Below are 16,815 nucleotides of genomic sequence, written 5' to 3' on the forward strand. Positions count from 1 at the left end.
GTTTTCGTAAAAACGAAATCATACCCTCAATTTTGTTTTGTGAGAAAAATTTAATATCGTTCTCGTGAAATAAGCTTGTCGATATCACGAATATATTTTCGTGATAATGCAATTTTCTCAGCGTATATTGCACGATCGATCCACGTTTGAAATCGCTTTTACTTACGTTTAAACGGTAAATTGAAGTACACTTTTATCGTAACCCCCATGCTCACGAAACGCACAATTGCAGTTACTCACGAAATTGATCAAGTATTTTAAAAACATCATATAAAGTTTTTATAATCAAATAGTGGAGAAACTAGATAGTTAACGAATATTACAAAATAAATTTTCATTATTAAAAAGAAAATATAAGTCTATCAGAAGATTGCAAATGATATACAACATTTCTGAAATAAGAAGCTTCCAAATAATTACTTGAAATTTTCGAAATACTCGATTATTTTTGCGAGTCGCTTGCATAAAACTCAAGTATATACCTGTAGGACTCGGGATTTAGCCTCGTCACAGTGCAGTAATGATGCAGCGCACAGACTCCGTTGAGAGGACCGCCACAGCCCCAGATTTGCTCTACCTCGCGCGGCAGCGAGACCGTGTTGGCCGCGTAATACCTGTGGGACATAGAATACATTCACTCCCACACACACACACACACACACACACGCGCGCGCGCGCGCGCGCGCACACACACACACACACACACACACGCATGTACGCACGACCGCGAGGCGTGGGGTGTGCGAGGTAGGATAATATACACAGACCGAGACCGAGCTTGTGCATTAGGAGAAATGCGAGAGAACGGTATCAGGACTGTTATTAGCATCGTAATGGCGCGCGCGTCTCGAAAAGAGGTAGACAGTTATCACAACGTCGCCGGGCCAGAGTCAGGTATTACTGTGATATAATTGCTGGCTCATGGAGAAACGCGGGAATTATTAATCCTCAACCATCGATATCTCACACGACCGACGCTACTTAACCACATTCCGCACATCAGCATGAAACATCCATTGAAATATTTTGACTGGCATTTATGCGAAACGTACTACGTAAGGCTAAGAGACTTTCAACAAGCACACAGTCGAGTGTGAGAAGAGTATTCTGGCTTATTGTTGAAAGTCTTTTATCCTTTGCTTTAAATCTTAAGTCGTAAGAAATTGACCAATCATAGTCGATTATATAATCGATTATAATTGGTCAATTTCTTACGACTTAAAATTTAAAGCTAGATAATGGCTTATTGTAGAAAGCTTTTAATAAATGGATCGCAACACAAACATAATCCTGAATTGATTTTTTTCTTATAAAGATCACGATTGACATCTTGACAATATAAATGATATTTTTAAACGATCACTATTTGTTTTACGTCATATCTATTGATTAATCTAAAGAAGAAAGAATGTACATCGACACGAGACCAGCGGCTTAAGGCATAATCGAGGCCAGTAATTAGCGGGGTGCGCCATTATGGTTTTAGGGCTAAATTACGCGAACGGATCGATCGATCCACTTCATCGTATACATACCTGACGAAGGCGTAATCATTCGACTGCGTAAACCGGTCCGCCAGATCGTGAAGAGTGATCGCCGTTATCTCGTCCAGCTCATAATAGTCGAGCAGCGAGTACTCGACTATCCAGTTCGCTTTGCCGATTGAATTCGCTTCGGGCAGATTAAGATAGTACTGCGTGTAATCCAGAATCTGCGCAGCGTGCAACACGTACACATAGACAGGTTCTACATTTCTGTGTCCCTTTTGAAATTGGTACGTCGCGCAAATAGAGCGTTCCCGTTACGGAAACCTCACGATAATATTGAGAATGTATACGCGCCCGCCATACCTGTCCGGTGTTAGTTTCGAACTTATAGAGTCGCAAACCCGGGTTGTTGGGCCCCCCGACGGTGTTCGGTGTTACGCTGGGAGCCATCATTATCCAAGATACGGGCAGACCTGTTCAATACAAGTATCGTTTCGCTGAATAATTAATCGCGCGCTACAAGTATTAATAAAATTAAGGATTAAATATTATTAAATCAAAATTGATAAAACCAGTACGTTCATCTAAACCAGGGTGATATAAAGGGACAACAAATACTGAGACGATAAATAATTTATCTAAGAAATTGATTGATTCTCTTTTTCTGTGACTATCAAAGGAAAAAGGACAGTTCAACAAAATTTTGACAAGAAACAACTTTGAAAAGAAAAAAACGAAGATCGAAGTTGTTTCATTCTAAATTACAAGACAAGAAATAAAGATAAATAGTCCACACATTTGTATCGTGTCAAGAAATTGTTATATTTCACAGAAATATTATCTATAGTTATACTAGTTACATATCCGCACAATTTACTACTCTTTTGTAACTAGTGTTTGTAAATAAGTCTTGACAATTTGCTGTAACATACCTGTGTCACTGTATATCACGCGGAATGTATCCGAATGCCAGTGGCCAAAGAACTGTCCTCGGATGATGTCCGAGTAGAGCCGGACTACCTGCAGATATTTGGTGTTGTGCCTCTCGTTGAGCGCCGCGGCGCCGCTTTCGTGGTCGTCCACCCCCGGCGGTGTGTGGCCGACTATGTACACCTGACCGTTACAGAGTAGAATAGGAATGATCATCGAACATCGATATTTCGAGGAATCTGCATAGTTAGGTCGGTTCGACATTTCGTTATCTGTGTTCTACCTTAATATCTATTCATGAAAACTCGATGTATTCCGATACTATTTTCGATGTTTCCCACGTTGGATTGATCTTTGACAAGCCACATTATTTGACGTGAAGACACTTTCTGATGCAATGTATACTTTTATGTTACAATAAATTTTTCTTAAAAAGTTTTTATTTAATTTTTCTATCATATGCATATAAAATTTTATTGTGATGTGAAGATATGGCGGTTCAATAAATAGTATTTTTAGAATATCAGGCTTTTTTGTAGCCAATTAATTTATAAAAATATATCTATTATTCGATGTTAATCTTATTTATTATTATTAGTAGTATCGATTGTGTATGTTTTGTGCAATAGAATGCTATCCCAATATGTATCTGACATTTTTAAAGCTTTTATTATAGAACATTAGCTCACTTTCTAAACAAAGTTGTATTCAAATGTAATGCATAAAAATAAAAATATCATTTTTTAATACATTTTTGATACTTAAAAAAACAACAAACAAACCTATATAAAGTCATAATTGTAGGCTTATATATTCTCGATCATCAGTGGGAACCGTTAGACGTAACGTTATATATCGTCATTATTAAAACGAATATTGCTGTTACATTTTTTTTTCTATAAAAAGTGTGAGGAAATCGTTGATGCACCATTATGTATTGATGTGAGTAGGTTGTATGTTTTTTAGAATTAGAAATTTCTACGAATTTATGTATATATATATATTATATCTTGATCTAGATAAATCAATTGTAAAGAAATTCTTACATTATGGGACTAAACGTAATTCTTGTCGTTAAACGAGTAATTAGTTTTGCATTTTTTATTTGGGTATCTTTTGAACATCTGACATGGTTCACCAGTATTTATCATCAATAATTGACATGGGATTTTTCTTTAATTTAAAATAGTTGTAAAGCGAAAGGGATATGTTAACTTATTTATACTCTGGAGGAAGGCTCTGTAGCCGAAATGTTTATATTATAATTTATATATTGATATATTAATTATATTGATATATTAAATTTATATTAAATATATTAACAAAATACCTTATATTGCTCGTTATTGGTTGCTGATTTTTGTATTGCAAACTTCGAGCGTTTATTTATATTCTTGTTTTGATATTAGATCTATAGTATATTCTAAAAATAAAATCAATATAAATAATTTATGAATGACATAGATTGCAGCGATGAAATGTATCAGTCCAATTACAATTATTATTGGAATTTACATTGAAAGAAATATATTTTATATAGATAGAGTAACACAAAAAACAAATATTCCCCACTCTTATTATTAGAGTTTTGTACCTATAATAATTAAAAATATTTACCTTCTGTTATTATCGTGTTGCGAACTCTACAAAGTTTATTTTTATCATGGAGAAATCTATATGCATATATATCATACATATACATGCATGCTCGGATACATGATAAAATCGGAAATGTGTAACTTTGTTAAAGTAAACTTGTGCCACAATGTTGGTAGGAAACTTAATAATAACGATAATATCGTAAATTTATGATAGAATAATTTATTGACTGCGAAAAAAAAAACTGCTGAGAAAGGCTGTCAATACTTGGGTACTAAATATCGACAACTCCTGTCCGATACGAAAGAGCGGAAGCATTCAACGGAGATATCCTTAGTTACGTCGCGTGACTACGTCCCGGTTAAATAGACGCTCTAGGGTGAATCACGTACGTGGCTACGCAATGTGTCTCTCGGGACGTAGGAAGTCTCGTTAGCATCAGCAAACCGGCCAGTCACTCGCGGATGGCAAGCGCTAGTGCACACAACCCACACACATACACAGAGATATGCTTGTTCGATCGTGGTATCTGTCGCGACGATGGAGGATTGGAGATACGAAGGACTTGATATCTAATCGGACACGTACGCGAAATTAGTCCCACCGGTTCGAAACGCAAATTGACGCAGAAGTTGGTGCCCAGCGTCGAGACCTTTGATTGAAAAAGTAGCCCAGATATGTCTCTGACCGTCTTCGAAGAACAATCGGAAGACGTATTAAAGCTAATAAGGATCGACTATTTTCTTGATTAGCCAAAATTACCTTGAAACTGTGCCATCTTATTTTTAACTTTATTAAAAATTTTAATTCAACTGGAATCTTTTTTATATTATTTCTACGGTCATGAAACGTATATACTCTTCTTAATTATTTAATATGTGGCTGATAATTTTAGACGAAACTGCATCTGTTATTCTCAACAATGACAGAAATATGATGGCATTAACAGAAACTATTGATAAAAATGTATCTATTGTATAATGAATCAGAATTCATCGATTCGAGCCTGGAGCTCGGTTATATTCCCACAGGATCATTCCAACCAAAATAGTAAATAAAGATAGAACAAAACTCGTTAAGTGAATAACGGAAGAGAGATACATTTTCATTCGCCGGGATTTTCGTCAAATCGCGCCGTGGGGGAAAAGGCTGCCTTCTTTGAAAGATAAATGGTAACGAACGCGGTTGAATGAGAGTGACGCGTTTGGAATTATGTGGCGAATTGTCGCGTCGCGTGGGCATTGCGGTCCGCGGAATAAACGCAAAAACGTTCATCCGCGGCGGAGACGGGAGAGATGCAAAAAGCGCGCTCTCCGCAAACAACCGAATCGTCGACGCCGCGGAGATTGAAAAATATCGCGTGAAAAGCGCACAGACGTCGATTTTAAATTGCTGCCGAGGGCCTTTTGCCGAAGGTGCAGGAATCACGGCTGCCATTCAAGGGAGGCATGAACGAATTGGACCGGGCTACAATGGATCGCTGATTGGTCAGTTTTGCCGCTGACGCTCTTAAACGACTCGTAATTTGTAATCGTATTATCCATCCGACGTCGGGAACGATCGATCGATCCATTTCCTCCTTCTCCCTTTCGCCAGCTGTACCGCTAACCTCTCTTGTAGTAGGATGCCCGTCCGTTTACCGTTTTACCGTTTGCCACGACATCGCGTCTGGTCTCTATGGGAATGCCGGGGAATCGAGAAGCCCACTTGGACCGTTTGCGAAACGACAACGGCGCGAGATTATATCTGTCCACGGAAAATCGGATTTCTATCTCAGAACCTGGGCAGTTGGGCATCTACCCCTCACCGCGTTCCCTTCCAACCGTGTCTCCGCGCGCTCTTTTTATCCGGGCGCACATAAGGACATACAAGATTTTCCGAGAATTCTTCTCCGGAAATCCCCGGAGGAGTGCGTCGGAGCGTCCGCGCGGTGCGATCGAGCGAGCATCCGAGAAGCAGGAGAAACTGGAGGATAAGAGGGTGACGCGGGAGGATCGGAGAAAATTATTGCTGGTTATCAGAGTTGCGACCAACGAGCCATGCTCGCTACATTTTCCGATTGTTATTATCCTACTGGTCATTTCATCGCTTTTCAAGAGGACAGCTATTTTGCTTCCACGCTGTTGATCCGCATTAAGAGCTTTCCGAGAAGAAAGGAGAAGAGAAAGTCAGAGAAGGAAAGGGAGAAATGGAGAGAAAGAGGAAGGCTTTAAGAGTCTCCCGAGAGCTTGTGGAATATCGTGCATGGCTATCGAGCAAAGAACATACTTAGTTTATCAAAATCCATCACATATGATGCGTTATTACTCTATTGTGAATGTTCGACTACTATCCTAATATTAACTATACGTTTTGTTTAAAAACTTGCGGAAACGTTACACGTTAAAAATTCCCAGAAGAGAAGATTTCTCGAAACTTGTCAATTGGCCGGAGATTAACGAACAAATCATGGTTCCGTGGTAAAAATAATAGCACACTCGGGGAAGCATGGATACGCGAATTCACGGGAATAACAACAATTAGAGACCACATTTTTTTTTTCTTTTTTTAATATATATAAATATAATACGAGGCTACCAGAGTATATGTAACCACGTTCAGCTTAAAATATAGAGTGGGATTCAGTTTGCTATAGTAAATTCCACGAATAATTTCTGACTTTTGGCCATACGGAATTAAAAATTTACGCAGAATTTTATTGCACACGTAGTTCGAAGGTACACTGAAAAATAATGTCACTCTTCATACGCGAGCCAGTCGGTGGCGTTATGCAGGGTAACAGGGTTGCCTTTTCGAACGTGCACATAGGTGAATACGCCGATGTGTATGAACGCGATGGCGCGGCTCAGCTCTCTCTCTCTCTCTCTCTCTCTCTCTCTCTCTCTCTCTCTCTCTCTTGCGCTCGCCGTTCGGTTAATACGATCGGGATCAATGGCGGTGGCGTGCAACGGTTTACGTATATGGACGGGGTCTCCTCTTGCGGGCCCATGTATGGAATACCAAGTCCCTCCATAATTTATCGTCGGTCGTGCCATCTCGGTCGCGTGAAGGATCTCCCTCGCGTATGTCGAACTCGTTCTACTACACGCCCCGCGGCGTAATCGATAACCGATAACCCCGGGAACCGCGATATTCGATAGGTCCCGGCTTGGAAGATTTCCGTTCGCTCGCTAGCTCGCGCGATACCGGAGCCATCGCGACGTAGCTTTCGCGAAGCGAGTGCGCCGAATTAATTGCCTCTCTGATCGAAGAGGATTTTGTGATCGGTCCTTCCCCTCCCTCTCTCTCTCTCTCTCTCTCTCTCTCTCTCTCTCTCTCTCTCTCTCTCTCTCATCTCGTTGGATCCCACAACGATCCCCGGGCGTAATGGGCATTACCTACGATTTGTCATCGCGCTTTATGACGCGGATCGTATGAGAGAGAGGAAGAGAAAGCGCAATACGTCGAAAACGGAAATCCCGGAGAAATTGTATTCCGGAATAGAGAGGGACTCACTCTTGCGATTTGCATTCAAATCTTCGATGGAAATTATACAATTTGCTTCATCTTCCTACGAGGATATATACGGTTAGCTACTACTATTACAAATTTTCATTCAAGAATCTCCTTGAGCTAAATTCGTCGGTGTGCGTCGGTAAGAGTTAATAAGCTGGCTGATAATTATAACCGTAATATGATCAAGAGAATCGCGATATGTCATGCTGTCGGGCCAGCGAATGTATCTACTCAGACAGTAATTTTTAAATGCGTAAACGAGAAGGAACGAAAATGATGACTACAAAACAGCTCGCCTGATAAATCATACATCCTATTGAAGCCCGATCAACGGGATTTTATTCGCTTCGTACGCTTTATGGGAATTTATTTCATTAAAATTTATCTTCTTGACGATTACATCTATGTCGCGTTGGCGCTTTAATACGACAAGCAGCGTGAAACACGTTCATATGCCGTGCGATTTTTTTCATTGCTCGTGCAATTGTTCGTCGTACCTATATCATGTAACTTATTCTTAAAATAAAAAAAAGAAATGAGAAAAAACACATCTCGTTGCGCGGTAAAGTGAGACGAGGGCAATATCGTCACCTTAAATTTTCCCCAATGTCGCCAGTAACCTGGGTTTTCCACGCTTTTTCGCGAAACAATAAACTGTGAAACTGAGTAATACCTTTACATGGGTGCAACCCTTCAATTACTCAACTTGTCGTGTGACACGCGAGATACGCGGGGAATGTTTTATACGTGCATATTTACCCGGTGAAACACTTGCCATAATTCTACGATGTCTGGCGAGCTTGACGGGTAATCGGAAGAATTGTTTGTGTACCTGATGTAGAGCGATATTATAACTATAGGTGCAAAATTGTTGTCATACCGTTAAGTCAATCTGCGACATCGTTAAGTCAATCTGCCAATTTATCAATCAAAACGCATCAACGGGATTAAATATATAGAGCGAAAAAAAAATGCGGGCTTTATTTTTAAAAATTGCGGTGTAACGTTATTGGACAGCGAAATATTTTGCGAAAAGTAAGATATTGAATGACACTGGCGCGCACGAGATTCGCGACTTCTGATATTAATCTCCTAGAGGAAAGTTCAGTGAAACGTGCTTTCCAATAAACGCGATCGTGTGAGTGACTTGACGAGGTCGTTTTTAGATCGGATGAAAGTTCGTATCGAATATTCGTGTGTCGACGAAGTTCCGTGTAAAACAAGCCGTCCGCGGCGGCACTGATTAAAAATCTATTCAATAAGTTATTGGACGTGCAAAGAACAACTCCTCACCCTTCTCTTTTTTCGTGTTATTTGCCGATTGTTTGATGCGAGTTTCTTTGTGATAGGCAAGTGACATTAATTCATCCCGAGAAAAAAAAAAAAAAATCTCAATTTCATTAGCATATCTTTAACTTTACCGTTTTTTTCTTGCGCTAAACCCTCGTTAATAATCATGGTATTTTATGTATAGAATGAATTTAATCAATTATTTAATAAGAATTTATAAATGTACTTACACAGAAGTAGCGTAACACAAATTGTATGATTTCACAACATTGACGTGCGACATTTTGGAAGAAATATAAACTGTGTTGTGTTTTTTCGTTCATAATTGTTAGTTAAAAGTCTCTAAAATTTTATTTTCAACAATGAATTCAATATTGGGCAGAAACTTATTCATTAAACAATATTTTTAAAAATTATATTTTATTTTTCAAGTACGTATTGATATTTATAAAAGCTAAACTGTCAAATGTAATTTTGACAACGACTCTTGATATATGAATATCTATTGTAGAAGTGCACGAATATGCGCGCGTTTCAAAATGTGTAATTTTATAGAGTAGAGTACATGTATCTGGTACCGAATTACAGCATATTTTCAACGATTAAACGTCCATTTATTCAATCAAGTTTCGTGTTAAAACTCGTGTCCACAGGTTTATAAAGCTGATCGATGATCAGCTTTATTAGAAAGAGCTTAATTTACATACGCGTATCATAATAACGAACGACTCGACATTCGCTCTGAGATACCTGTCGTTTTCATCGATCTGAGAAAACTGATAGCATGTAAAAATTCTTTTGTCCTACACTATCTTTTTACATACACTCTGAACGGGACAGATACATACACGCATGCACGCAAATATATATGGACATGACAAATTTCAACGCATTCTTTATCAACGGCGTCCAATATTCGTTTCGAAGCGAATTATATACGAAGATAGTCTCATAGAATATTTCCGCTTAATTTAGTTCCCACGTATGTTGAAGAGTTCAATGGTGCCGAAAATCGATATTACCGACAAAATAACGCGACACTTACATTAAAAGATGAAAATTCCATTATCCCGACAGACTGTCCAAATAGGAATCGATCCGAGTTGAATTAGTGCCGTATCCTCAATTCTCACTCGCATCCTCGACTTTAAATCCCTCTCTCCATCTAGCTCTCTATCAAACCGTCAGGCATGCCTTTATCATTTTCGCAGTACTTCTTTATTCGGCAAAAATCCATAAAATTGTTTATCGATACGGCGATGCCGCGAATAATTTATTATCGTCGTATACACTGGCAACGAAAGAGAGCGCGATACAACGGAAAGAAAGTAATGCGTGCCCGACGGCAGTATAATAGCTCAGAAGACCAAATAATATCGTATATCGTAAAGAAACAACCTACCGTCTCCTTCTTCTTCCGCGCATTCTCAAGGACCGACTGGAACCAGGACCATTGGCCGAAGGGATCCTGCGTGTTATCGACCGTACTGCTTCCAGAGCGATGCAACATACGGCTGTCGATTGGGTTCAGCCACAAATTCGTATTAAGGAAGACGATCCGATATTTTTTCGAACGCTGCTCGATCGTATAGTAGCCGGCTGCAACAAATTTTGAATAGTGCCGTGGCGGTAAAGCCAGGGTGAATTTATGCCCACCAATAAGCTTACTTTGTGCCGTAACATTTTCAGAGAGAGAGGGCATCCATAAATGTTGCATCGACCCGTTGCGCGCGTTTCGAAGCGAATCAAAGAGCGGTGCGAACCCCGTTTGCTGATCATTTATGCATCTCTCGGGACCGTAAGATACCTCTTTTTGAATTTTTATACATTACGGCACGATATAATAAATGTATGATATTATCGATATACGTATTACAAAGATTAGCTAAAGGGCTAATCAATTGTAGAATACGTCGTTATTAACCATTAAATATTTTTTCGATATCACGTATCCAGTGTTTTTTTTCTATCACTTATAATTTTTTTTTTATTAATAAAGATATATTTGTTTGATACCCTTATGTTTCTTTGCACTTTGATTGAAACAAATTTTACAATATTCATTTGCTACAATAATGACACAATTTAAAAAAAAAAACAGTTTCTAGAAAATGAGTTTGAATGTTGTAAATCAATAAAATTTTGTAATATTAATTTTAAAGTGTAAGTTTGAGTAACAGCTGATTTTAAAAGAATAAAAATATAATTAGAATATGTTTTGTCTTTATGTTTCCGTTATTTTATTGTAAGCAATTCCAAAATGACAATTTTTTAATTATGTCATTATTGTAATAAATATGCGATATGTTCATTTTTATAAAAGTTACAAGCAATTAAATATGTCACAATAGTATTGCTCCCACAATGTAGCGTTCAAGAGTTAATTTATAATAAAACCATAATTATAATTTAATAATTAACATGGTTCGTAGTCCTTCTTAATATATTTCTAATTAATTAATTATTTGAACTATTCACATTACATATTTCGATAACATTTTCCATCGTTATTTCAATCCGTTTAATTATTTATTTCGTATTATTCACCATTTGAGGAGCGCGTAACATCATTTGTTTACTTACCCTTTACGAAAGTATCCACCGCTTCCGGTGGTAGCCAATTTTGCCAGACGGAAGCGAGCTGCGTATAATTCAGGCCTATGTCTTCGTGGCCGAGTGCGGGAAACACGAATTGTCCTTTAAACGTGCGGTGCAACAGTTCGGTCAAATTCCGCAAACACTGCAGACGCAGCTCGGCGTTCATGCCGGCATTGCGCGTCAGCGCGTCACTGCAACAAGTAGTTACAGCCTCGTTAGTCCTAGTTACATAGAACGCTCGTACTCGGGGATTACAACGCGAGCATCGGTGATTATCGCTGATAAATACAGCGAGGAAGAGGAAATGTCGCCGGATAAGGGCGCGTCTCGTTGTGCCGCGTCGCGACGCGTCGCGTTGTGTCGCGCCCCGTCACGTCGCGTCGACACGCGAGATGAAGCGCAATGCGGTACGACCTCAACGACGAAATGAGACGTGCGTGAATTGTCACCCAAGCGAGACACTGATAATTGTTACATCAATATGATAACTGATTAAACACCGACAGATGACGAAAATGGAAGAAAAGTGACACGACAGAAATATAAATGACATCTTCTGAAATTAAACTAAGAGGAAATTTATAAATATAAAAGTTTATAATATACGGAATATTCTTTTAGATATGGATCATATTCTTTCTATTTTTAAATTATTATGATTATTAAGGAAACGTGTGTATTGTTTATATTCAATTATTTATATTACTTTTTATTATTTCTTATTCAATCACTTATACGATTTTTATTGATTTTTATAATTTTTATGAGGATCTAATTATTTTAACATTGAATATGAATTTTGTTGGATTAAGATTTTTTTGAATATTTATTATTAAATTACTTCTTTATATTTTAACTGAAATATGACTCAAGTGCGAAACATTCTTATTCTTAATATATTGCTTTATACAATATTACACTTAATTATTTATAATATCTATATTTATTCATTTTCCCGATTAATTTATATTATAATTAATACTATAAATTAATACTATAAATATAGAATTGATAAAAAACAGAAAGCTCTATACACGTTGTTCTTAAAAAAAAATTTTACAAATTGAATCTTTGCTCCGAAATATAATATCATTTACTAATTGAAAGCAGAAAATTCAGGCAATTTACAGTTATCTCTAAATAGAATGATTACGTATACAAGATTAATACAAACGGAATTTAGTCCGAAATCGAAGCGCGCGAGTTCAATATGTCGAAATGTATTAACATTAATGTATGACGAATTTGAAATTCATGATACTTTAAAACTTTTCAGAAATAGAAATTTCATATTTTATCAATATTATAATTTTAACATTTACTCCTTGTATTCATTTACATCTGTATTTTTTGTAATAATAATTGCAATAAAGAGACGATATTACATAAGTGGAGAAAGTCATCGGTCGTAATATTTGTACTGGTCAACGGTACTCGTCGCTTCCGGTAATTAATTGGAAGTCGTGCACCTCCAACTAGTAAATCGTTCGTAAAGTAAATTTATTTAACGGTAATATATTCAACACATAATAATCGCGTTATTAACTGAATTAACAACTTGCCGTTCCCCAAACTGGATCTTGTTTATAATTTCATTGATGATAAATGAGATCTCATGAATAAATTACAATACGTTAATGATTCATTTAACAACAACAATCGTTATTAACGATAGCAGGTCGTATATCGTTTGACTATTATAAAAGCCCTGAATATTTTCATAAATTTCAAATACGTAACATAAATTAGTAATAATGATAACAATGATAATGATTTGCAATGGAAACAATAATAATAATATTACCGAAAATAATCAATTGAAAAAGAGCTCTTAAAAATAATAATAATAATAATAATAACAATAAAATATTCTTGTATAATATTTCAATATGGAACTCGAAGCAGAAAGATATTAATACGAATTATTGGTTAATAAATAGCCCCTATTACATCAATATATCATATCTCAATCATAATGTGCACCAATTATATCGTATTCATGAAAAAGAATAAAAAAGAACAGATTATCGTCCATAAGAGTCCATTTGGATGTCACTATACAATGATTCGCGTACTGAAATACGTATTGGACCACATTAACCGACAATTATACGATAGTTCGACATACCCCGTCCACAGGACAAACTCGATATCGCCATGCTTCGATCTCATCGCCCGTGCCGCCGATTCTATCAGAGCCCAGGGCGAGTCGCAACTGTAGTCGCCAAACTTGCCCGCCAGTTTTCTGTCGAGCCTCATACGTCCGCCATCGACGATGTTTCTCATGTTCCAGCACTCTGAAACACGACGGTAAATGGAGTCCGCGCGTGAGAGACTATCGAGAAGCGACAAATGGAAAGGTTACAAGAGAAAAAGCAGTGTTGATCGTGGGAACTAGTGAAATAAAAAATGCGCACCGCGTGACAGAGAACGGCCAGGATCGCGCTTATTCGCGCTCACTACTTATTTGTATCTCGCTTAACGTCCGTACGACACGAGACTTAAGATGGTGAATCGAATAAACGAGAGAGTGGGATCGCTGCTATTTCGTGCAAGTCTCTCGTGCCAGCCGAGCACGCTAAGTTCTAGAATGATCGGTAAATATCCGCGCGCGTGTAGACTAGTAAATAACAGTCTAGCGTCCTATTAGAGGAATGATAATAATTCGCTCATGCGATCCTCGGAAAATGAAATGTATAACGATTCGAAGGTATTCGTTAAAACTCGGTTACGAGTCAGTTCGTCATGCTGAAAAAATAATTGAGAAAAAACCCATGCAAATTTCTTCTTTCAACAAAAAAACCTGCTATCCAGTAGAAAAGTTTCAGAAATTATGAGTTTTGTGGAAATTTTCTCAAAATACTAATAAGTTTGAGGGAAATTTGTATAAAACGCTTGGGAAAGTTTATACCTCGAAGCATCTGGCAAACACCGATACTAGCTGAGAACATCAAGGTTTGGATTTCGCAACGGGAGGTCGATCACGTATTTTCTCTAAGAGCAAAATAGTAAAAAGGAAATTTTCACACAAATTTCGCGAAATCGTGGTCACGTAATCTAAGCGAGGCGAAACGATGAAATTTAATAGGATGAGATTCACGTGAGTGATCATATGAGATATGAAAAACTGGATGAGATAAAAGAAAAAGCTCTCTAACAATTACGTGATCAACTCCCCGGTACGGCGCGGCGCGGCGCGCAACTCTGGCCGTATTGGGCGAGAATTAACAAGTATATGCAAATCATTTTTCTTGAAAATCATGTAACACAATCAAAAAAAAAAAAAAAAATTCTAAAAACATTCTAATCTATATCCCAATAAAATTATTCTCAATTGACTTCTTCGCATTACAAAATTGTTAAAAATTACAAACAAGTGTATTAACTTACTGGTATTAGGTGCATTTCCTTGCACAGCATATTTTGGGTCGTAATGAATATCGGTGATATGCCAGAAATATCCTGCAAAATAGAAAATTTTATTCTGACCAGAATTAATGGCGAATATGAGATGCGAGAACGTAAAAAGCGCCACAAACAGTTACAAAAATTTCAATATCAAATCGATATATATTTTGGCGCTTAACACCGTCGAACACTTTCTGGCTTCAGTCAAATCGTATATTTCGAAAAAGTAATAACGAATGGCACGGAATAAAAATAATCTATTTGTCAGTGCAAAATAGGGAAAAATTTCGAATACATATTACTGTTTATTAAGAGGCTTAATTTATACCTTCAAAAAGCTTGTCATTTTTATGTTCTTTTAAATAAACAGGGTTTTGCTTCCCTCCTGTAAAATTTGGCTACCAGTACGTATAACCTTGTCGAAATATCCCAGGGATTAAAACCAGTATCATATCGGTGAGTCCAATTTTCGTTGCTGTAGATATGGAAAAATACATCTCACACCATTGCTGCGCTTCCATTGTCACAAATAAACATAGAGATCATATTTGCGTATCTACACGAGAAAATGTTGCATATAGCAAAATTCGTTTAACAAATGGAAATTTTGCTTTTTCGTCAGTAAACCACACGAGTACAAAGTTTCACGAAATTTAGCTGATTATATCTTGGAGAGAAAAAATAAATACAATAGATAAAATGCAGATAAGAAAAACGTCACAGTGCAACAGTGAACAAATATTAGAAGTTTTACTTCTTATGTTGTAGCTTTATTTCTTATTTATTAGTATTATATAAATGTGCGCAATATCGCAATTTCAATTTTAACTGGAATTTTATACTTCTTTTTTGATGCACTAACAAACACAAATTTTTAATTATCTGTAAAAAATAATAAAAATTATTTCTACAAAAATTATCAATATAAAAATATTAAAAATTTTATTATTATGCGTAAAAGAAAGATTATATAGAATGGATCACAGTAACTTAATATCTTCTGTTTTGTTGTTGAAGATGGAAAAAATTACGGAATAAAAGAATAAAAAATTAAATAGTTCAATAATAAGTGCTTTTTATATATATTCTTTCAGAGAAAGTTTTTTTCGTTATTGCAATTATATAACATAATACGCTTTTCTTAGAAACATTATTAATTCATTTAATGTGCATAAAAATATTAAAACAAGATAATCGAAAATATTTTAGAAAATATTTAATATTTCATATCAAAATATGTCAGAGTCAAAATATAAAATATTTCATAAATTGCTTACTTTCTGACTGCCTTATTTCTATATCTTTTTATGCAAAATAAAATAGAATAGAGAGATATTCAGCTACATTATTCCAGTGTATGTACAGTTGCATTAACAAAAAAAATCGAGTATGACTATGGATTTAAACTATTTAAAGTACACTTTTATATTGAGATTCTACTTGAAGTACTATCGCTCTGCGAATCTGCCGTTACTTCCTGTCTATTATATACTGCGGAGTTTTTCTTTTGAGAAAGCTACGCCGCGAGGTGGATATTCTGGCGGCGCATAAACGTCAGATTGCGCCTGAAGGCTATCGGATAAATCATATAACCGCTATATAATTTCTTTTTATACAAGATTAAAAATTGCATTTACCAATACAGGAAGTATAACGTGCGTCTTATGATAAACGAGGTTCTACGGTTATTCCGGCGGAATTCGCCAATACGGAGTTGCGGAACGTGCAGTACTTACCTATCTTCCCTTGCACCGCGCAGAGCCATGAGAGCAGTATCAGGTAGTCGCGTATCATCTTTCCGGAATCGCACCTGTAATTACAGACCGCGTTTGAGCGCCACAGAAACCGAATGTCGACGATCGGTATCGGTGATAACGGCACGGCAGGACGGCTTTGTTTGCGCGATTGCGCGCCACGAATCCACTTCGCTCGCTCGCAAGATTGCAGCCAAGAACTCCGGCCAAAAATAATATTCTTAGAGTCATAAAGATGATGATTATATATATAT

At 36.9% G+C, this 16,815-nt stretch overlaps 1 protein-coding gene across 3 annotated transcripts in view; it reads right to left on the reverse strand.

Moving 5' to 3' along the window:
• The window catches only part of LOC108690897 (acid sphingomyelinase-like phosphodiesterase 3b), a 43,679-nt gene that overhangs the window by 2,712 nt on the left and 24,152 nt on the right, over positions 1-16,815 (reverse strand). For 2 of the 3 annotated variants that reach the window (XM_018198430.1, XM_018198431.1), the window contains exons 2-10: positions 16,544-16,617; positions 14,790-14,861; positions 13,528-13,696; positions 11,385-11,590; positions 10,204-10,400; positions 2,420-2,600; positions 1,851-1,960; positions 1,536-1,711; positions 483-614 (exon numbers count right to left, since the gene is read on the reverse strand). In XM_018198430.1, the coding sequence (XP_018053919.1) occupies positions 483-614; positions 1,536-1,711; positions 1,851-1,960; positions 2,420-2,600; positions 10,204-10,400; positions 11,385-11,590; positions 13,528-13,696; positions 14,790-14,861; positions 16,544-16,601 (1,301 nt within the window). In that variant the 5' untranslated portion in view covers positions 16,602-16,617. Of the gene's footprint in view, positions 1-482; positions 615-1,473; positions 1,712-1,850; positions 1,961-2,419; positions 2,601-10,203; positions 10,401-11,384; positions 11,591-13,527; positions 13,697-14,789; positions 14,862-16,543; positions 16,618-16,815 lie in introns of those variants that run through there. The other variant, XM_018198432.1, reaches the window with a different exon arrangement.

Source organism: Atta colombica, unplaced genomic scaffold (assembly GCF_001594045.1).
Source record: "Atta colombica isolate Treedump-2 unplaced genomic scaffold, Acol1.0 scaffold38, whole genome shotgun sequence".
Lineage (NCBI taxonomy): Eukaryota > Metazoa > Arthropoda > Insecta > Hymenoptera > Formicidae > Atta > Atta colombica.